The sequence below is a fragment of the Balaenoptera physalus genome (assembly GCF_965194825.1).
Source record: "Balaenoptera physalus genome assembly, chromosome: 17".
NCBI classification, from domain to species: Eukaryota; Metazoa; Chordata; class Mammalia; order Artiodactyla; family Balaenopteridae; genus Balaenoptera; species Balaenoptera physalus.
This window is the reverse complement of record NC_138895.1, coordinates 732443-754292: the sequence shown is the minus strand read 5'-3', so window position 1 is coordinate 754292 and position 21850 is coordinate 732443. Positions and strand designations below refer to the sequence as shown.

Genomic DNA, 21850 nt, shown 5'->3' with positions numbered 1-21850 from the left:
AGGCAGAGGCAGGTCCAGGGCCCCGTGAGAAACTGGGGTGACAGCACCTGGCCGGCAGGACCCCGAGTTGGGCGTGGTTGGAAGAGAGGGGCTCGCAGAAGGCAGGCCTGACCCTGAGGTGCCAGAGTTTCTGTCCTGGGTGCCAGCTGGTAAGGTGTGGCCGAGGGCGGCAATGCCCGGACCTGGAAGGCCTTTCTGCCGCCGACGAGGAGGTTTTATCCTGGTGCTGATGGGAGGCCACGCAGAGTCAGAGGTAACGTCTTGACTGTAAATCTGAATTTCAGTTTTGTAGGCTTTTCGGAGTACTAATAAGAATTGGTATTCAGAACTATCTACCTAGCTGTTCTCTGTTTTAAATTTGGAGAATGATGTTTCAAGTACATATTATTAATGATGTATTATCCCAGGAGCTATGCTGATCTCTTTTCTCTGTGTTACCTAGTTTTTATAACAGCCTTATGAGATGTAGATCCTTTCTCCCCGTTTTATAGGGCATCAGAGATTAAATAACTTGCCTAAGCTAATACATGAAGGATCCAGATTTTGAGCTCAGGGCTGTGATTTAAGCTGAAAGAAAACCAAAGCTTTAAACATTAGCAGTGTGAAATTTAAATTTCCTGAGGATTATCGTGAATCCCTTTCCCGAAGCCCTCGAGGCCAGGTCGTTCGGGGGTTATCAGCGGCAACCTTGTGTGCATACTGGGTTGGGCCTCGTGTGCAGTGGCCCGTCAGCCCACGACTGATGGCTGTCCACCGCCCGGGCGGGTGTCCCCACGAGTGGCGTAAACAGACTGTAAGTTGCCCTGTGATCATTCAGATCAGATTTTGCAAACAGGAAAATTGGCTGCAACTCTGTGAAAAACATGTCAGTTTTCAGTGCTTTTTAGATTTTGGAATCGTGGATGGAGGATTGTGGACCTGTGCTAAATGTAAAAATTGTGTATGTTTATTTCCTCATCTTCCCTCTGTGGCCCGAAGAAATTGAGTTTTAATGCCAGAATATTTAAAATATGGTAGCTTTTGCTCCTGTTGTGAAAGATAAGACAAAACATTTAAATTTGGACAAGAAATTTGACAGCTGCACTTTGTAAGGTGGTCTGGTCACTGAGCCATGGACATAGTCACACTCTGATATTATTTTTAGGCAATATGTCATCTCACCTTCCCCTTAAGAGGCTTCTAAAAACCTGGACAAGTAGATATCCGGATGCTAAAATGGACCCCATGAACGTCTGGGATGACGTCATCACGAATCGGTGAGATGTTGAGCCTTCTGAGTTGAATGTCGATTCTTTTTTGAAGTTGCCAGAATAGCTTTTCTCCCAAACTGTGGTGTAGACAAATGTGGGGTCTGAGCCTCGTGGGCCAATTTCCACTGAGGTTGTTCTGACAGTACTCTCCGTGCGTCTTTGTCCCCTGGTCCATTCCGTGCTGGGCGGTGAGAGAAGGCAGGGGCGTCCCCTCTGCTCCTGTCTCAGGGCTGAATGTGGGCGAGTGACATGGCAGCAAAGAAGATACTGCTTAACGACTTCTTCTTATTCTGTTATTATAACCTGGATTTTTGACACTCCCACCTCCTACCTCCCAGCTCTGTTACGTGCTGTATTCATCACTTCGCCGGGTCTGAGATTCTTTTCCTCACCTGTAACGGCCCTGGGTAATCCTAGGCAGGTATTAACCATATGTGTCGGAGAAGAGGTAATAGAGCCAGAGCGGTTGTGAGTTATTTTATTCAAAAACACACAGTCAGTAGGACTGAAGGACTGTGACCCCACGTTTGGCGTTCTTGCCGTTGGACCCTGTTTCTCTCTGATACTACAGCTTTTTAAAATTTTACTTTTTATACGTTTTATTTTTCAAACTTTTTTTACTTTTTATCTTGAGACAAGTTCTTACTTATAAGAAAGGTTACAAGAAAGGTAGAACTCTCCTGTGTACCTTTTACCCAGATACACTTTTTTTTTTTTTTTTTTTAACATTTTTTAACATGTGGCCGCGTTAGCATTTTTTTCTTTCTCTCCACATACATATATTTATTTTCGGAACCATTTGAGGGTAAGTTGCATACGTCTATTTCTTTACCTCTGTTTGTATCGGTGTACCTTTCCTAAGAAAAAGAGTATATTCTTAGAACCACAGTACAGTAGTAACTTCTCTGTTTTCATTTTAATCTACAGCCTCAATTTCAGTTTTGTCCGTTGTCCCATTAACGTCCTTTAAGGCAATTTGTCTTTTAAGACAGGATCCAGTGCAGAGTCATGTACACATTTAGTTGATGTATCTTTTTGGTCTCCCCTAATCTGGAACAGTTCCTCAGCCATCTTTCATGACACTGACACTTCTGAGGAATTTTCTTCTGTTTGGGTTTGGCTGTGTAGCCTCATGATTATCTTCAGGTGAAATACCCATAGCCAGAATACCACTTAAGTGGAGTATTCGTCCTGTGGTATCACATCTGGAAGCACAGAGTGTCCACCTGCCTTTTACTGGTGGTAGCAGTGTTGATTGCCTGGTTAATACTGTGTCTGGTCTTTCTGGTGTACAAGGCCTGTTTTTTCCTCTGCAACTAACAAGCAATGTGGGAGATGCTTTGAGACATGCCTGTATCCTGTTTCTGATGAGACCTACTCCTCCGTGTTCTGTGTCTGTGGATGACTTTAGCCCAGACCAGCCTTGTGCCGGGTCTTACTTGCGGCAGGTGGGCTCCTTAGTTGTGGCTCACCGGCTCCTTAGTTGCAGCATGCGTGTGGGATCTAGTTCCCTGACCAGGGATCAAACCTGAGCCCCCTGCATTGGGAGCACGGGGTCTTAACCACTGTGCCACCAGGCAAGTCCCTCCAGGTTCATCTTGCAAAATTATCCTCCTCTGTTTCCTTCTAGAAATGTTGTAGTTTTAGTTCTTACATTTAGGCCTGTGATCCAGTGGAAGATAATTCTTGTAGATGGTATGAGGTAGGGATACATGTTCACTTTTTCCATATGGCTATCTAGTTGTCTAGTCCCATTGGTTCAGAAGTCTTACTTTGTATCACTGAATTGCCTCGGCACCTTTTCTGAAAATCAGTGACGGTTATGTCTGTGGGTCTGTTTTTGAATGCTCTGTTCTGTTCCTTGATTTATATGCATATCTTTTCACAATATCAAACTGTCTTCATTACTGATGCTTTATAGTAAGTCTTAAGTCAGATAGGGTGAGTTCTCCAACTTCGTTTTATGAAAACTGCTTTGTTTATTTTATGTTGCTTACATTTATATATACATTTTAGTATCTGCTTATCAATTTCTACCAGAGAAAAAAGAAAAAAAGAAAAACAGAGGTTGGGATTTTGTTGACTCTAGATCAACTTTGGGAATTGCTGTCTTAACAGTGTAGAGTTCTCCAATTCATGAATGTGGTATGTCTCTCTGTTTATTTAGGTCCTCTTTAATTTCAAAGATTTGTATTTTTTCCATCTGGAGATCTTAGCTGTCTTTTGTTAGATTTGCTCCTAAGTATGTATGGTTTTTTCAGCACTGTTGTAAATGGAGGGGTTTTTTTCATTGTATTTTCTGGTTATTTGCTGTTCATATACTGATTTTCTGAAAGTTTTGTTTTATCATGAATGGTGTTGAATTTTGTCAAATGCTTTTTCTGCATCTATTTAATTGGTCATGTTGTTTTTCTGCTTTATTGTGTGTGTGTCTGTTAGGTCCATTTTGTCTATGGTATTGTTCAAATCTGCTATTTCCTTATTGATTTTCTGTCTGGATGATCTGTCCATTGTTGACAGTGGTATTAAAACCCCCAACTATTATTGTATTGCTGTTTATTTCTCCTTTTAGTTCTATTAGTATTTGCTTTATATACTTAGGTGCTTCATTGTTGGGTGCATAAATATTTACAATCGTTGTATTTTCTTGACAGATTGGCAATTGGCCCCTTTATCATCATGTAATTGACCTTCCTTGTATCTTTTTACCATTGTTAGCTTAAAATCTATTTTGTCTGGTATAGTATAGCTACCCCTGCTTTTTTAGGTTACCATTTGCTTGAAATATCTCTCCCACCCTTGACTCTTGTCAGTGTGTCTTCAGAGCGAAAGTGAGTGTATTGTAGGCAGCATATCGTTGGAGATCTTTTTTTTTTTTTCTGGCCGTGCCTCCTGGCTTGTGGGATCTTTGTTCCCTGACCAGGGATTGAACCTGGGCTACAGCAGTGAAAGTGTCAGGGGTCCTAACCACTGGACCACGAGGTAACTCCCTGGATCTTGTTTTTTTTAATCACTTGGAGAATCTAAACCATTTACATTTGAAGTAATTATCAGTAGGTAAGGCTTACTGTTGCCATTTTGTTAATTGTTCTCTGACAGTTTTGTGGGTTCATTACCCCTTGTTGCTTATCCTGTTCTCTTTTTGTGTGATTTGATGGATGACTTTTTGTATGGTGTGCTTTGACTTCTTTATCGTGATCTTTTGTGTAACTACTACAGTTTTTTCCTTTGTGTTTACCACAAGACTTACATAAACTATCTTGTAACACCTGATTTTAAGCTGATAACAACTTAACTGTGATAACATTCTTAAACTTTATGCTTTTGTGTCCTCATCCCTCTTACATTTTAGGTTATTGATGTTACAGTTTACATATTTTTATATCATGCATCCAATACCAGATTATTGAAGTTATGGTTATATTTAATACATTTGTTTTTTAAGTTTTAAACTAGAGTTGTCAGTGAATTACATACCACCACTGCCATGTTAGAGAATTTGACTTTGGTTTTATATTTACCATTACCAGTGAGTTATATGCTAACTTCGCATGTTTCTGGGATGTTAATTAGCATCACAGTTCTGCTTGAAGAACTCCCTTTAGCTTTCTTGTAAGGCAGGCAGGTCTAGTAATGGACTCCCTCAGCTTTTGTTTCTCTCTTCTTCATTTCTGAAGGAGAGCTTTTGCCAGATACAGTATTCTTGGTTGACAGTTCTTTTTTTCTTTCAATATTTTGAAGGTATCACCCCATTCTCTCCTGTCCTGAAATGTTTCTTTTGAGGACTTCGCCTATAGTCTTACTGGGTGGGGGGTGGGGGGTGGAGGGTGGGAGGGTTCCCTTGTGTGACGTGTCGCCTTTCTCTTGCTGCTTCCAAAAGTCTTTGTCTTGGACCTTGGACACTTCAGTTGTAATGTGTCTCGGTGTACCCCTATTTGGATTCAACCTACTTGGGCTCTTTTTTTTTTCCCCCTCCAAATATTTATTTATTTATTTGGTTGCACCGGGTCTTAGTTGCAGCAGGTGAGCTCCTTAGTTGCGGCAGGCAGGCTCCTTAGTTACGGCAGGCAGGCTTCTTAGTTGCAGCTCGAGGGCTCCTTAGTTGCAGCACGTGGGCTCCTTAGTTGTGGCTCGCGGGCTCCTTAGTTGTGGCACGCGAACTCTTAATTGCTGCATGCATGTGGGACCTAGTTCCCTGACCAGGGATCGAACCCCGGCCCCCTGCATCGTTGGGGTCTTTTGGGAGTCAAGGATCTGGGTGTCCATTTCTCTCTTCAGGTGAGGGAAGTTTTCAACCATTATTGCTTTAAATGCACTTTGTCTTTTTCTTTATCTCCTCTCCTTCTGGGATTTTTATAATGGGTGTGTTGTTTCTCTTATGCTCTGCTACACTCTTTTTCGTTCTGTTTTCTTTTGCTCCCCTGACTGGATAATTTCGTTGAATCTGCCGCATGGTCGAATCTGCTTTTGAAGCTCTCTGTTGAATTCTTCAGTTCCAGGATTTCTGTTTTTGTTTTTTTTGATGGTTTTTGTCTTTTTGTTAAACTTCTCGTTTTGTTCATGCATTGTTTTCCTAATTTCACTTAGTTGTCTGTGCTTTCTTGTAGTTCACTAACTTCTTTAAGTGGATTATTCTGAATTCTTGCCCGACAGTTCATAGATCTCCATTTCTTTAGGGTCCGGCATGGAGCTTTATTAGTTTCCTTTGGTGGCATCATGGTTAGCTGATTTTTCGTGATCCTTGGTTCATTATGTTGGTATCTACGCATCTGAGTAAATGGTCTTGTTCAGACTTTGCGGAGCTAGTCTTTCACCAGTCAGCTCAGCCTGGGGCCCTGGACGTGTCAGCTGGTAGCTTCCTTGGGCAGGTGGGGCCTGCTGTTGTGTATTTGGGGTGGGGCTGCTGCCTGAGCTCTGAGCTTGGGGGGTCGGGGTGCCGCTGGCCCAGGACAGCTGGGTAGGACGGGGGTCCTGCCGCAGCGCAGCTGGAGGGTGGCTCTGTGTCGCCTGCCTTCTCTGGTCAGGCTTCCTAGGTGGTGGACTGGGTGCCACGCGCAGCAGTAGGTGGGGCACCGCCCCGGGGGGTCGGGGGAGGCAGCCAAGCTGGCCCAGGGCCAGCATAACTCATCGCCTGGGGACCCAGATCAGTCGAGACCTCACAGCGAATTCCCTGGCTAGGCAGGCCACCGGCTTGACTCTGCAGACGGGAAGGGAGGGGCTCCAGCACCACTGTCACTGGGCTGTGGGATTTCCCACGTGCTCTGGCGAGCTTCCCCGGCTAGGCGAGCTGAAGGCTCTTCGGCAAGTTGGTTTCCCTGCCCGTGCGCGAGGGGCCACCACGCAGGCCCCCGGCTGGCCAGACTCTTGTTTGGGAACCAAATGGAACAGAACCGTGAGCCAAGCTCCCTGGCCCGCTGGGCCAGTGTCCCGGCTCTGTGCACCGGCAGGCGCTCTGACCACGTGCTGCTGGGAGCAGGGTGTGCCGGTCAGGTGGGTGGGGCTGTGAATTAGCTCCCTGCCCAGGCAGAGGGCAGAACACGCTCCAGGCCCGCAAGGCTCGTTGTTTGGGCCCTGAATCGGGCAGACGCACGCCCTGCCCAGCTCCCTGGTCAGACCGGGCCGCCGTGTCGCCTCAGGCACGCGAAGCCACCGGTTAGGATTTCTGCTCGGGCTCTGCTGGGACTGCCTGGCAGGATCCCAGCCCTGGTGGCTGTAAGCCCCACCCCGTCTTCTGTCATACCCTGAGCCCCGCGATGGGAGCCCGGGAGGTGAGACCCACAGCCCTGGGCTTTCCTCTTCCCGCTGGAGAAACCGTAGGCTCGGGGGCCCCGGTTGCGGTCCCAGTGCGGCTGCTTCTCGCACCCTTCAAGTGGAGTCCCTCGCAGTCCCCGGGGTGTGGGGCTGTTTACGCCTCATCCCCGTGTTGTGGGGTTTTCCCAGTGCTGTCTCGTCCTTGAATGTTGTTGGTTGGTTTTCCTGTGAGGGGGACCGAGGTCGAGAACGACCTGTGTCACGATCTGGATGATGTCACTCATCTTTGCTGTTTGTGGTGTGGTGACATCACTTGTCTTTGCTGTGTTCATGATGTAATATGTTGCTTTTTAAAAAAAATTTATTTATTTTTGGCTGTGTTGGGTCTTTGTTGCTGCGCGCAGGCTTTCTCTAGTTGCGGCGAGCGGGGGCTACTCTTTGTTGCGGTGCACGGGCTTCTCATTGTGGTGGCTTCTCTTGTTGCGGAGCACGGGCTCTAGGCGCGCAGGCTTCAGTAGTTGTGGCTCGCGGGCTCAGTAGTTGTGGCTCGCGGGCTCTAGAGCGCAGGCTCAGTAGTTGTGGCGCACGGTTTTTGATCCATGAAATAGTTAGAAGTGAGTTTTCTGTGTCTCTTATTTATTGATTTCTGAATTAACTCCTTGTGGTTATAAACACACACTGTATGGTTTCAGCCTTTTTAAATTTATTGAGACTTTTTTTATGACCAAGCGTATGGTCTACATTAGTAAATATACCATGCGCACTTGAAAATCCTGTATATTCTGCAGTTCTTGGACATAATGTTTATAATTTTCATTTAGATAGAGGTGGTCAATTGTGTTTTTCAGATCTTCCATGTCTTTAGTGATTTTTTTGTTTAGTTCCATCTGCTGCTGAGATTGGGATTTCAAAACCTCCTACTGTGATTGTGGAATTGTCTGTTTTGCCTTTTAATTCTGTTTTTACTCATTGTATTTTGAACTGAGTTATTAGGCACATACGTGTTGATAATTGCTGTGTCTTCCTGATGAAATGTGCATTGTAGCTTATGTTGCAGTAAAGACATATTGACACGTGTGTACTTCATATATGTATATATATATATATGAAGCAACAGTGAAAATATTAACAGATAATATGTTTTTGCTTTAAATGGTCTAACATGATTCAGAACTTACAAGGAACAGTCTTATATACTCACCATTTCTTTTCTTTCTTTCCTTCTCTCTCTCTCTTTCTTTTTTCCTTTCCTTTCCTTTTTTATTTCGGGGGGGGGCACGCTGCATGGCATGTGGGATCTCAGTTCCCCGACCAGGATGGAACCCGCGCCCCTTGCAGTGGTAGGCGGAGTCTTAACCCCTGGACCCCCAGGGACGTCCCCGCACTCACCAGTTTTGATGCTCATCATTTGTTCCTAAAGATCCAAGTTTTCCTCTAATATTTCCCTTCAGCTGAAGATTTTCCTTCCGCAGTTCTTGGAATTCAGGTCTGCCTGTGATGAATTCTCTTGCTTTTCCTTTGTCTGAGGTGTCTTTATTTCACTTCATGCCTGAAGAATATTTTCTCGGGGTATAGAATACTGGGGGATCATTTGTCCTCTATGTTTCCGAAGGGAAAGTCATGCTTGTTCATATGGTTGTTCCCCAATATGTAATGTGTCATATTTGGGGGCTGGTGTCAAGATTGTTTTTTTTTTTTATTGTTGGTTATCAGCAGTTTAATTATGATGTGTCTACGTATGGTTTTCTTTGAATTTATCCAGTTTGAGCTTCACCAAGCTTCTTGAATCTGTACATATAATATGTCACCAAATTCGGGAAATTTTCTGTTATTCTTTTTTCAAGTATTTTTTTTGCCCCAATTTTTCTCTGTTTGTGGGATGCCAATTACACATGTATTAGACCTTCTGACATTGTCCCACAGGTTCACTTTTATTCAATCTTTTTTCTCTTTATTCTTCAGATTAGATCATTTCTATTGATCTGTCTTCAAACTCACTGTTGTTTCCTCTTTTAAGCCTGTCTAGTGAATGTTTTATTTCGGGTACTTTTCAGTAAAATTTCTATTTGGCTCTTTCTACACTCCCTCTCTGCTGAGATACCTGCTTTTTCATTTATTCCATGTGTATTTTTCTTGACCTCTTAGAGGTAGTTAGAATAGCTGTTTAAAGGTCCTTGTATGACCTTTGCAACCTATTGGTCGTCTCAGAGTCGACATCTGCTTACTGTCCTTTTCACTGAAAACAGGCACATTTTCTTGGTTCTTTGGATTTCAGTGAATTTTGGCTTGTGTCCTAGAAAGTGTGCAGACTGAGCTCCTTTACAGCTCCCAGGGGACGTGGGCTGTTCTGCCCCTGCAGCAGCCGGCCCCTTAGACTTGCACCTGGGCTCTCGCTTTCTGCAGGCTCAGGTCTCAGTTCAGCTCTCAAGTCAGTCCTGCACACGCGCCCGTCGCGGGGTGGCCATGGCCCACGCTGCTTCCTGTGCAGAGCTAGAGGCTCCCTTCTCTGCTCTGTCCCCTGCAGGGTGCCCTCTGCAGCCTTTGGTTCCTCCAGGCACAGTACAACAGGGCTTGCTTCTTTCAGAGTCTTCGTACTCAGGCTGCCACACTCCACGTCGTGGTTGTCCTTGTGGCAGAACTGGGAGAAGACAGAGAAAAGCAGGACACTCACCGCAGTGGCAGAACCTTCTCCTGGTTTCCGCGTCCTTGAAGGCGGCCGTCTTTTACTTACCCTCAGACCCCTGGGTGGTTGTGATTGCATGCTACCCCGTTTCTAGCCGTCACCAGCAGAAGGGCGGCTGCGGCACCTCCTGCGGCCTCACCAGAGCCAGGGCTCTGTCACTTTTACCAAGGTGGCTCTTTCCGGGCTCCTTCCTCCGAGGGCTGACACAAGAGCATGCCGGGTACCACCTTTGTTTCACCTGTGCCCTCCCTCTGGGACTTCCTGGCTACTCTGCCGCGTGGAGTGGAACGCACTCTTCTCGGTGGTGATGGCGTGTCCTCCTCACCTGCTGCCCCCCTTTCTGGGAGCCCAGGCCCTCGTTCACACTGCAGGGTGACATTCCTGTTCACGCGTTGCTTCTCCAGGTGTTTACCCAGCACCCAGGGTCCACCACCTTCGCTTGTTTAGCTCTTGGGAAGAGGGCACTTGTGTGGTGGTCATGGGGTCAGGAGCACAGGAGCAGAGCCGTGGCTGGGGAGGCTGCATGTTGGGAAAAACTGAAAAAAATAAGCAAGAGAGATGTGAGACTTGCTAGTTTATCTGGCCACAGTGTTTCTAAGAAAATTGAAATTAGTCCGCAGATGCACAGAAAGTTAGTTGATTATTAATTGGGGTGAATTTTGTATGTTCAGGTCCTTTGTCCATGTTACTGACAATGAAAATAATGAAAGTAAAATCATGGGAACCAAGTCAAATATGTAAATTATGATACAAATAAGAATAACCTTCTGACCGTACACGTGATACAGCCACTGTTCTCAGTGGTTATAGCCTGTCTGCTGCTATGTGATGAAGACCTTAGATTTGGAGATAAAAGGAGAAAAATGGTTTTGACTCAACACAGGGTGTGCTGTCCATTTGTTAAGAGAGCAGGTTGTGAGTGTTAATACTTTACTTTGTGGAGGCAGAAGCAGTAGATGCTGTCTGGAAAATTGTGTTGAAATATCCTCAGTGATCTTCCAAGAGCTGGTTAATTAAAATGGGGGTTAAGTCCAGTTCTGAGAGTGTACATTTATAGTCTAAAAAATGAGCAAAATTTTAACAACTGTTAGCATTTCTGTCTGAATGCTATCCAGCAGCTTCCTGAATGTCAGAGATTTCTTTTATGAGTCCGGCATTAATTCTTATTTTTCTTTGTTTCATGTAGATGTTTCTTTCTCAGCAAAATAGAGGAGAAGCTCCCTCTCCTTCCGGACGACGGTGGTGTGAGTGAGGATGCGGACGGGGTGGGCGTGGAGGCCGTGGAGGAGGACGCCCGGTCTCTGATCGCGAGCTGCAGGTTCTCCATGAGGCTGCGGATGGTGGAGAGCGCGCGGAAGCAGGTGGGCGCGCCCGGGCCACAGACGCTCCGGAACTGGCGTTCTTTAAACTTAGCTTTTCTTTAAAATCTGAAGCTTAGGGATAGTTGAGGAGTTAGTTTTGTTTTTTTTTTTTTTCTCTCTATAAGGAAGTACACTTGAAGAAATACTTAAACTTTTCCAGAAAGCCTCTAAAGTTTTATTATACACTTGTTAATCACTTCAAAATGATTATTTTCTGCTTTACTTATAAAGAAAATAAATCTCATACAGATTTTCTGTTGTTTAACAAAATGAATACTTGCCAGGTAGTTAACAAATTATATTTAGGTTTAGTTTGTGGAAATCTGTCATTTGATAATAAGATCCTTTCTTGATAGAAGTGCAGTTTGCTTAAAAGTCGCATATAGGCATTTCAACTGTATTAAATTATATTTTTCATGTAATTAAATCATATTTGGATATACTAGGGGAGCTTGCTGTTTTAATGACCCTATATTGATTGCTATTATAAAGCAAGGAATATTATTCTAGTACAAATAATTAATATTTCTGTTTTGTGGGTTTAAAGGCTCATTTATAGGTTTTTCCTTGAGATGGGTCTTGCATCAGGAATTTTTCTATTTCCAGTAACAGCAGCCTAAGTGAATAAAGGAAGTAACTGTGTCAGTTCCCTGCACTCAGTGCTGGAGGAGCTGGCCTTCCGACGCTCTCAGCCTCCACCGAGGAGGCCCTGCCCTCTCGCCTGGCCTCCCCAGGCTTCTCCCCCTGAAGTTGTGGCTGCTCTGGAGGCCCTGCCCCCTCCCCACTGAGCCGTTCTGGAATCAGGTGGTGTCTTCCCTCACTATTTCCTGCAGAGAAAAAGGAGATGCTTTTTTTCCAGAAGGCCCTGGCCATTTCGCCCTCCATCCCCTTAGCTCTGGGTGCAGCGGGGAGTGGCCGTGGTCCGGGGCACATGGCCGAGGCGGTGCGTGTGGCCTCTCAGCAGGAAGTGGGGGGCACATCCCAGGAGGGCGTACAGTGGGTGCGCCCCACTTCTGGGGGCAGGGCACAAGGAGAGGGGGCAGGAAGCCTCCATGGAGGGCCTCGGAGGCGTTTGGGGATGGTAGGAGAGGAAGGTACTGAGATACATTTAAACAAAATCCCAAAGGGAGAAACCGGGCATCGTGGCGGCTGCTGTGGGCGGAGGGCTTGTCTCGTGGTGCTGGGTTGAGGTGGACTGTGGAGCGTGTGGCCCAGAACCAGGGACTGGCGACCAGGAGGCCATCGAAGGCCTTGGACGTGCTGGTGGGATGAGAACTGTGTGAAAGGTACACTCTTCGACGCAGATACAACAAGGCCAGAGACCGCAGGAATGACGGGGGTGACGGGACTTCCGGCCTGAGTGGCTGGAAGGGTCGTAACAAGGACTCACGGGACTGAAGTCAGTGTCCTCGAAGCTCAGCAGAGACTTAGACGTAAAAGATGTCCCCACACAGCCAACTAAGTAAAGAACAGAGAAATCGTGCATTAAACCTAAAAACTTCTGTGCCTCGAACGGCACACTCGAGAAAGTGAAGAGACAACCCGTATGACGGGAGGAAATATTTGGAAATCATGTATCTGGTAAGGGTCTGCTTATCCAGAATACATAAATAACTCTTCACAACCGAACAACAGAAAGTCCAACAAACCAGCGAGAAAACAGGCAAAGGATCTGAATAGACATTTCTCACAAGAAGACACACAAGTGGCCAGTACGCACATGAAAAGACACTCAGGGGACTTCCCTGGCGGTCCACTGGTTAGGACTCCGCACTTCCACTGCAGGGGGCACGGGTTCGATCCCTGGTTGGGGAACTAAGATCCCGCAAGCCGTGTCGCATGGCGAAAGAAAGAAAGAAAGGGAGAGAGAGAGAGAAAGAAGGAAAGAAAAGACACTCAGCACCACGAGTCATCAGGAGGATGTAGGTCAGACCAGAGCGAGGTCCCGCTGCACACCCACGGGACGGCTGGAGTAGAGGGGCGGCCCTCCGTGCAGGGAGGGGAGCGGTGCACCCACCGTGGAAATCAGTCTGGCAGCTCCTCCAAAAGCCAGAGGGTTACCATTTGACCCAGCAGTTCCCCTCCTCGGTATATACCCAAGAGAAATGAAAACTTAACGTCCACACAGAAATGTGTATACAGATTCTTTATGTTCATTGAAATTAGAAAAAAGAGCATTATTCAAAATAGCCAAAAGGTGGCAACAACCTGGAAGTTTATCAGTAGATAAATAGATAAATAAACTGTGGTTATCCATGCAGTAGCATGTTACTCAGCCACAGCAAGGAGTGGAGTTCTGCTACACACCACCAGACACAGAATCAGAACGCATCTCCTGACTCCCTCGATAGGAAGTGTACAGAATAGGCAGACCCGGGGCAGAAGGCTGTGGTCGCTGGGGGCTGGGGGCGGGGAGCAAACGCCTGTGGATGGAGGGTTTCTTGGCGGACGACAGAGTCCTGGAATCAGACGGCAGCGATGGGCTCCCCGCTGCGTGAGTGTCCTGGAGACCCTGGACTGTGGATCTGGCCCGGCGATAAAGCCAAGGTGATGGGTCACTGAAGGCCAGTGAGAAGCTCCTCTTGTACAGTGACTTGACTTCTCATTATCCTCCTGTGTCATCTTTCTGCTTTCTCTCTTCTGCCGTGCAGAATAATTTCTCGCTTGCCTTGAAACTGCTGAAGGAGCTGCACAGAGAGTCAAAGACACGGGAGGACTGGCTCGTGAGGTGGGTGCAGAGCTACTGCCGGCTGAGCCACAGCCGGGCCCGGGCCCAGCGCCGGCCCGAGCAGCTCTGCGCGATGCTGAGGACGGTGTCCCTGCTGGGTACGAGGCTCTTCTCCCCCCACAGTTGGTGTTGTGGCTGCGTGTCTTCTCACAGTATTCTTTGTGCTGCTTTATCTGACAGTTGGGAATTCAATTTTGTAAAACTTTTATTAAATATTTATCAAACATGTGGAGCCAAGGTACTGTGTATCTTAGTAATACTACTGAATATGACTTTTGGAGCTTTTATTTCTTCATCTGTAGACTAAAGTTGAAGTTTAAAATGTTCTGTTTAAGACTTAGCCAAATTTTGGGTGTAATAGTTTAATTATTTTGAAAACTTTATGTTTACATACAAGAACTGCCTAAAAAAATTAACCACGAAAGCCTTTTTCCTCCTCAGTTCTTCTGTCTGTGATGACGTGGCCTGTAAGGCTGAGGGGGAACCCCGTGTGTGGGTCCCGGGTCTCGTGTGCACATCCCAGGTGCACGGCAGGGCTTTCCCGCGGCCTCCCGCCTGGTCCCGAGCCCGAGTCTTGAGCAGGCTGGGGAAGCACTTTCCACGTTGATCCCAGGATCAGAAAATGATCCTATGACTGCGCAACTATTTTTTGTAGGCTTTTCTGGGGGAGCGATGGGGGGAGGAGGTTGAGTTTGCTGCCATTAAGATGACAGTTAGTTCTCGTGGTAATAACTGGCTGTCGTTGGTCACAGCCTTGTGAAGTCAGCGTCTCCTGGATGAGCAGGTGGTGTGGGTGCAGGGCTTGCTGGGTGACGGCCCTTTCTCTTCTCGGCCTCTGCACGCTGTGGGCTTGCCCAGAGCCACACGGCCGGACATACTATTCGACCTTGGACTGCGGTGGTCTCTGTTGCTTGATCAGCTGCAGGGGACAGCGTCAGTTTAAAAATCTGGGTTACTGATGTACATGCACGAATGCGTTAGAAAGCGCCCTTTCTGCTCTCTGTAACACAAAGAAGTGCTTGGACAAAATGCAGAAGGGTGATGCTTGAGTGAAAGTTTACGTGGCATTTTGATTGTTGAGCTCGGTGGACTGGTCGCTGCTGACAGAGAACACGTTCCATTAACGTGAGTGAGTTCAGGAGGTTCTCGCACCAGCGGCTGAAGTCAGTTTCTTACACCTTCAAGATTTCTTTTACTTTCTTAATAGAAAACAACCTTTGAACACTATGAATATCTTCTTTTTAACTTACGTCACTCAGTTCTCAAAAAATCGTGTGTGTGCGTGTGTGTAATCCAGCAGGTGAGAACACGTCAAGCTACTTGAGCAGAAACGTTGCGGCTTCCCGTGACCATAACGTTCTCGTGGGCACAACGTACAGGATCATGGCCGACGCTCTCAGCAGCGAGCCCCCCTGCCTCGCTGGGATCGAGGAGAGCAAGGCCAGGAGCGTCGTGGAGCTCTCGGGATCCAGTTCAGAGGATGCAGAGCAGGTAGTGACGCTGGGAGCCTGAGCTCTTCGTGTCGTGTGTTTGTCTCGACCGCGCAGGCTCCGCTACACAAAAGAAACGACAAGTCTCGCTTTGTGTTTTTAAGACATATTTGACAGTTACACGCAGTCAGGTTTCTTATTGGAAAAATGACATACTCCCTGAGTTTCCTGTTTATTTGAATGACACCCTTCTTTTAGTGTTAATAACGAGAAGTCTGTGTTGGATTGATGTGGACGGTTCTCCCGTGAATTTTGTTAGTGGAATCTCACCACCAGTCTCCATTCAGACACCCCGCTAGCTTGTGGGAAGAATCAGCTTTTCTGCTTTTTTATGTAGCACCTGCTTTGTTGGCGTTTCTCAGGTGGTTCTGTATGTTCGTGAGTTCCCACGTGCTCCCCGCGTCACTTGTGTCCCCAGCCTCCAGCCCTTCCTGAGCCCTGCCCCGCGTTGGTTTTCAGGTGCCGGGGTGGCGCGGGGCTGGCGTCTCTTTCCCAGTCCAGGCGGACCTGGCTCTGCCCTCGAGTGGCTTTCTGTTTACCGGTGGCTGACGGGTCCCGGGGGGGCAGAGTCTTCAGGAAGCTTGGTCCCGCTCACAGCCTGCCGGGGTCTCTGCCTTCCAGGTTGCGGCAGGCCTGTACCAGAGAGCATTCCAGCACCTTTCCGAGGCCGTGCGGACGGCGGCACAGGAGGAGGCCGGGCGCCCGGCGTGGGGCCAGGAGCCTGCGCACGGGCTGGTGGCGGCTTGCCTGGCGCTGGTGGAGTTCTGTGACCAGCGGCTCCGCAAGCAGGAGGAGGGCCCCCCCGGTGAGCCCCGCGCGTGCCAGCCGGAGACGTAGGGCCTTGCAGGTCCCGTGGTCTCCTGTGTGTTTTTCAATGGCATGTGTTCTGAGAGACGGCTTGTCTGTTTAAGAGGCAGTGACGTGGCCACGCCCCATGGCTGGCGTGGGGCCGGAGTTGGGCGTCTCTGTCCCCTCCCTCCGTCTGCTTCCCTGACGCGTGTCTGACCAGCTCCTGCGGCCGCCCCTCGTGTTCCAGCCCAGGAAGCAAACTGCTTCACCCGGTAGCAGAGGTCAGCGTCGGAGAGGAGCTCTTACACGCGGTCCGAGACCGTGTGCTGAGCTGCAGTAGTTGTTAGAAAGGAAGCCTGGGGGAGAGCAGCCGGCGCTGAGTCTGCCACTCGTGTCTGTGTGTGGGTAGTGACCACATGTCTCCTCTCCTGTCCCCGGTAGTCCTGGACGCTGCAGAGCTGCACACGTATCCAGCCCTCGTGGTGGACAAAATGCTGAAAGCTCTGAAGTTACACTCGAGCGAGGCCCGGCTGAAGTTCCCCAGACTCCTCCAGATTGTCGAGCAGTATCCAGAGGAGACCCTGAGCCTGATGACCAGAGAGGTCGGTGTCTTCCTTCTAGCAAAGGGGACTTGACCGGACTAACGGATGTGCTGTGTGGGGCGCGTGTGTTCATGGCTTTTCCTAACCACCGAGCTTTGCTCCATCCCAACAACATATGTCATTTAAAACCGTGTAAGCGAGTGTTCCCACGCACCCACTTTCCTCTGTGGGTGTTGACACGAAGGCCGCATCTGAACAAGGACCGGGACGGGAGGAGGTGAGTCCCGCGCCCCGGAGCGGGCTGCCCCTCAGGGCTGGGCTGCGTCTGTGCGTCCGGGGGCCTTACGCTCAGGTCGCTGTTCGGCAGCGAGGCAAGGGGGACGTTTCAGGTGCCATCCCCCCACGCTCCACGTCTCGGGAACCCCCAGGGCTCCTGCCCCACGTCCCGCTTGCCTGCGCTCACCCCGTGCCGGCCTCTCCACTGGGGCCGCGGCAGGGAAAAAGGGGAGGGTTATCAGAAAGGCTCCTTAGCGACTTCTGTGGATGTTTAACTGGAAGGCGGGGCCAAGCTTTGAGTCGATGCCGTGATAGTTGAGAAAGGGCACACGGCAGGTCTGTAGACGGTGCTGGTCGCCGAGCCGCAGTCAGTTCTCTGTGCGCTTGGACGGCTAAGGGTTTTCAGTGGGTCCTACACAGGAGATTAAAGTCAGTTCGGTATGAAATGCAGTACACATGCATTTTCCTCAAAGATAAGTAAAGAAATATTTCAGTAAGTTATGGTTTTGTTTTTCCCCCAAATCATACTTGTATACAATAAAAATAACATTTTGAATTTGTGTGGAAATGAACGGAGTGGTGGGTCGATGTTGTCATGACCCTTGAGATGGGCAGCTGGCCTTGCACTGAGGGCCCCCAAGCCTCCTGTGCTTCCTGGCTTTATACCAGCATTCCAAGCACAGCGGAGTTTATCTTGAAATAAACACCTGGAAAAGCATTAGAGGAAAACCTGAGCAAAATTTGAAAATGGTCTTGGAGTTAAGAGACAAAATCCAGGAGCTATAGAGGAAAATAATTCGACGCTTCTATCATTAAAAAAATGCCACATACAAAGTTAAAAAAAAAACTGGGAGAAAAATATTTGCAACACATACCGGAGACGGAGAGCAGGCGTCTCCACTGTCCACAACAAACAGACTCGTAGCAACGGGCGACACACATGCGGTTAAAGCACATAATGCAGGTAAACGCTGACTGCGTAGCCTCACTAACGATGAGACATGCAAATTAAAATTAGATATCTTTCACTTCTCGGATTGAAAATAGATTTTTTAAATTGTCAGAGTGACAGTAGATTTTAAAAATTGATTGCGTCCAGTGTCGAAAAGGATTTTGTAAAGTAGTTGATCTCTACTACACTTTTAGAAGTGGAAATTTGAAAAATCTTCTTGGAGGGAAATTTAGCAAAGCTTTTTACAGTTGTTAACGTTCACGTTAAAAGTAAAAAGGAATTTAGGAACTCATTTAGGAATTTCTCCTATGGGTATATAGCACAAGTACAAAGACATAAACATATAGGGTTGTGCATTGTAGTAGTATCTGGATAGCAAAAATTGCAAATACCCTAAAAGTTCATTATAGAGCACTTGTGAAATGAAGTGGAATATGGTACAGCTGTTAAAAGGAATGAGGTAGATCTAAGAAAAACCAGCAACAGCAAGTTTCCTCCGATTCCATTCTTCTGAAGAAAGGGTCCACGTGTACACGCCCTGAAAAGGCCCGGAAGAATCGATGGTTCCCAGTGGGTCGGAACCGAGAGGGCTGAGAAGACTTTCTGTCAACACGTCTGTCTGTTTTTATACTGACGGTAGCAAATACAGCTATACTTGGATGTTGGACACTCAGTACTTCTGTAAGGGAAGAACGTTGCATGTTTCACTCTTTACTAAGTCCCGGCTCTCTGTTTCAGATGTCTTCCATTCCTTGCTGGCAGTTCATCGGCTGGATCGGCCACATGGTGGCCCTGCTGGACAAGGAGGAGGGGGTCGCCGTCCAGCGCACCGTGGCGGACATCGCCGACCACTACCCGCAGGCCATCGTGTACCCGTTCACAATAAGCAGTGAAAGCTATTCCTTCAGAGACACTTCTGCTGGCCATAAGAGCAAGGACTTTGTGGCCAGGTGACACAAGAAGAATTAGGTCCATCCAACACTGAAAGGCTATCAAAACGTCTGTGGTCAGAGCAGACACAGGGACGGTTACGTGTGTCCTCAGATGAATTAGGGCTGCCGTGGAGGGCAGCAGGCCTGGATGTCTGTCTGTTGGGTGCGTCTGCCCTGGTGTGTCATTGGCTGTAGAGTTTATTTCCTTTTGTAAACACAGTTCATCTTAAAATGTTATTCGTGAGACGGTTATGCTAACCATTAGTAATCTGTTGGTTGAGACGGACTAGATGAGATGCTTTTTGGAATCAGTTCCTGAAATTGTTCTGTAATTTAAAATCTCTGGGAAGCCCCCCCTTCTTCATCAGGAGTCAGTGAACTGCCCGCGTGTCGCCCTTTCTGCTTCTTCAGTTGATTTGTAAGTGAGGACAGCTGCCAGAGCGGCAGCAGTGTTTTACTTCGGAAAGAATTCTTGGTAAACGCACGGCATTTTAGTTGCCCTTCTCTGTCAGGAGCTGATTTGCCTCATTATTTAGAGCGTTTTGCTTCCGAGGGACAAGGCTGGGGGGCACAGACCTCGTCCCGGCTCGCTGATGGGCTGGCCGTGCGCCCACCCACCCTGTGATGCCCTCCTGTGTCTCAGCAGAGGCAGCTGCAGCGTGATCGGTTCCTTAGAAAGAAAGAAAGGAAAGAGAAATGTTGAAAGTTTGTTGAGAAGGGGGCCTTTTAACTTTAGATTGTGTGCGCCAAAATGTTGAGGATTTGCTTTCACCTCATCTCTTGATACGGGACACACTTTGTGCTTCATCTGTTTTGGAGATAATTTTTAAATTGCTCCTTCCCTAGACTATGTAGTTGGTTATGTATTGTTTTATATATAAATATAATTATATATACATAAAAATTTTAGGCCTTGATCTTTGGAAGATGTTTGATTGAGCACCTAAACCTGGTAATTTTTTGTAGGATTAAAGCTAAGTTAGATCGAGAAGGAGTGGTTCAGGACTTCATTAACGCCCTGGAGCAGCTCTCCAGCCCTGAGATGCTCTTTAAGGTAGCGTTAACTGCTTCCCACACGTAAGACACGGGCTCAGTGCAACCTGCCTGCAGTCCAGCTTGACGTGTCTTTCTTTCTGCACAGGACTGGACGGAGGACATCAAGCTTGAACTAGAAAAGAACCCCGTAAATAAGAAGAACATTGAGAGGATGTATGAGAGAATGTACGCAGCCTTGGGAGACCCACAGGCTCCGGGTGTCGGGAGTTTTCGAAGGAGGTTTATCGAGGTACGGGGCGGGGCGGCAGCCGCTTGGTGATTACAGAGTCATTGTGAAGACGAGGGCTTCTATTTGCTGGTTTGTTAATACTTCTGGTTTTAAAATGTCGTTGAATTTGTAAACTTTCCTTAGATCTTTGTCTTTCTGTGAGATATTGATGGCGTATTTTTAGGTCAGATAGTGGCAAGTGGGGCACAGGTAAAACCTCAGGGTTTCTATTACATTCTGTTCTTCATGGCCAGATTCTTAGATATGAAGGTTATGTGTAGTTTAATGTTTTTAATTCTCAGAGTGATTTGGGTATCAGACCAGGAAAACGTTTGTATTTGCCGCAGGTTGTAACCATTTGTGAGCACTTAGCTCTGTCCAAGGCTCCGAGAGCTCACGGGGCCTCCTGACAGGTGCTGTGTGGACAGAGCTGTGGCGTCAGCGTGAGCTCTGGTTTCAAAGTTGCTCCAGACTTGGAAGGGAGAGAATGCACGCCGTGCTCCCCGCCTGCCCCCCCGACCCCAGTCTTGCCCCTCCCCCCCCCCCCGGGACGGGGGTGGGCCTCCTCCCTCCGCTGCCTAAAGCACCCTAAAGCACCTGTGTGCGCCTCTCCTGCATTTGTCACGCCGAGTTCGTTTTGACAATTTGGTGAAACCGCTTCTGTTCACGAAACCTCAAGAAGCTTTAGAGCGTGCAGGAGCCCGGGAGCTCACCAGTCGCGCGTCTCTGGTGCGGAGGAGCGTCTTTGTCCCTTGCCGGTGTACCAAGTGCTTCAGTGAGACGTAGGTCGCGTGGCCTGCCGCGCGTGCGGTCACAGTGTGCGGCGCCCGAGGGTTCGCTGTATTCCCGCCGCTCCCCAGAGCAGCCCCGTCCCCGCCCCTCCCTGCCCTGCCAGCCCCTGGGGGCTCGCCGGCCCGACCTTCCGTGTGGACGAGTCCCGCGGGGCCCGGCGTCTCTCGCTCGGCGGCGCGCGTGCTGCAGCCCGTGTCGGTGCCTGCCCTCTGCGTGCTGGCGGTTGCTCCGCGGCCTGTGTGTCCCGCGTCCGCTGAGCGGCGCTCCCGTGCAGTAGGCGCAGGGACTCCGGGCGCCGTCCTGAGTCGGGCTCGGGGGCGGGGCTGACTGCGCGCACCTCTGCCCGCGGAGCCCAGCGCAGGCGTCTCTGTCTGGATGCGCGGGCGGGGCGGTTCTGATCTCCAGAGCGAGGGCTGGGGGAGTCGTCCCTACTTCGGGGAGTTTCCGTTAATGGTCTGAATGTGGGAACAGACAGGACTACCTGCTGCCTGATGTGGCCCCGGGCTGTGTCTCAAGTGACAGTAAACCCTAAACCTCGGCACGTACTGCATTTTATGACACGCGTTCGACCCCACGTCCTATCCGGTCGGCCTCACAGCACTGCTGCCCAGTGACTGCAGCTCCCCGGCGGGAAACCCACGTCCCGAGAAGGTACTGAAGGGCGGCGGGCCCGCGGCCACAGCAGGAGCCGTCTGCGGGAAGGCGCTTGCGTCCGCCCTGTCCCCAGCTGGGGCCGCACCAGCCTCTGCCGTCACGGTGCAGGAGCAGCCCCGGCGGGCGGCGGGCGGGCAGCAGGGATGGCGGCCTCAACAGGGTTGACGTGTGAGATCGGCCAGGGTCTGGGGCTCGCCAGGTCTTGTTCTGAGCCACGCCGCTTGTGCTAAGCCTGCGGCGGGCGGGCCCAGGGCCGACCGAGAGGGCGGCAGAGGGGTCGCCGTGAGCTTCCCGCGGAGGGGGTGGGGGCCTGCCCGTCGGCCCTGCCCTGGAAACCGCAGCCTGGCGGGCTGTGTCCCGGCCAAGCTCAGCCCACCGCCCAGCAG

At 48.9% G+C, this 21850-nt stretch overlaps 1 protein-coding gene across 14 annotated transcripts in view; it reads left to right on the top strand.

Annotated features, from left to right (window-relative positions):
• The window catches only part of PRKDC (protein kinase, DNA-activated, catalytic subunit), a 151327-nt gene that overhangs the window by 118512 nt on the left and 10965 nt on the right, over window positions 1-21850 (top strand). For 10 of the 14 annotated variants that reach the window (XR_014255729.1, XM_082433904.1, XM_082433898.1 and 7 more), the window contains exons 68-76: window positions 1145-1256; window positions 10871-11045; window positions 13697-13871; window positions 15071-15264; window positions 15885-16068; window positions 16494-16654; window positions 18561-18772; window positions 19721-19808; window positions 19896-20039. Coding sequence is in view for 13 of the 14 variants with exons in the window: in XM_082433904.1 (XP_082290030.1) it covers window positions 1145-1256; window positions 10871-11045; window positions 13697-13871; window positions 15071-15264; window positions 15885-16068; window positions 16494-16654; window positions 18561-18772; window positions 19721-19808; window positions 19896-20039 (1445 nt within the window). In the remaining variant the exon portion in view is untranslated. The remainder of the gene's footprint in view (window positions 1-1144; window positions 1257-10870; window positions 11046-13696; window positions 13872-15070; window positions 15265-15884; window positions 16069-16493; window positions 16655-18560; window positions 18773-19720; window positions 19809-19895; window positions 20040-21850) is intronic. The other 4 variants (XM_082433897.1, XM_082433896.1, XM_082433901.1 and 1 more) reach the window with 1 other exon arrangement.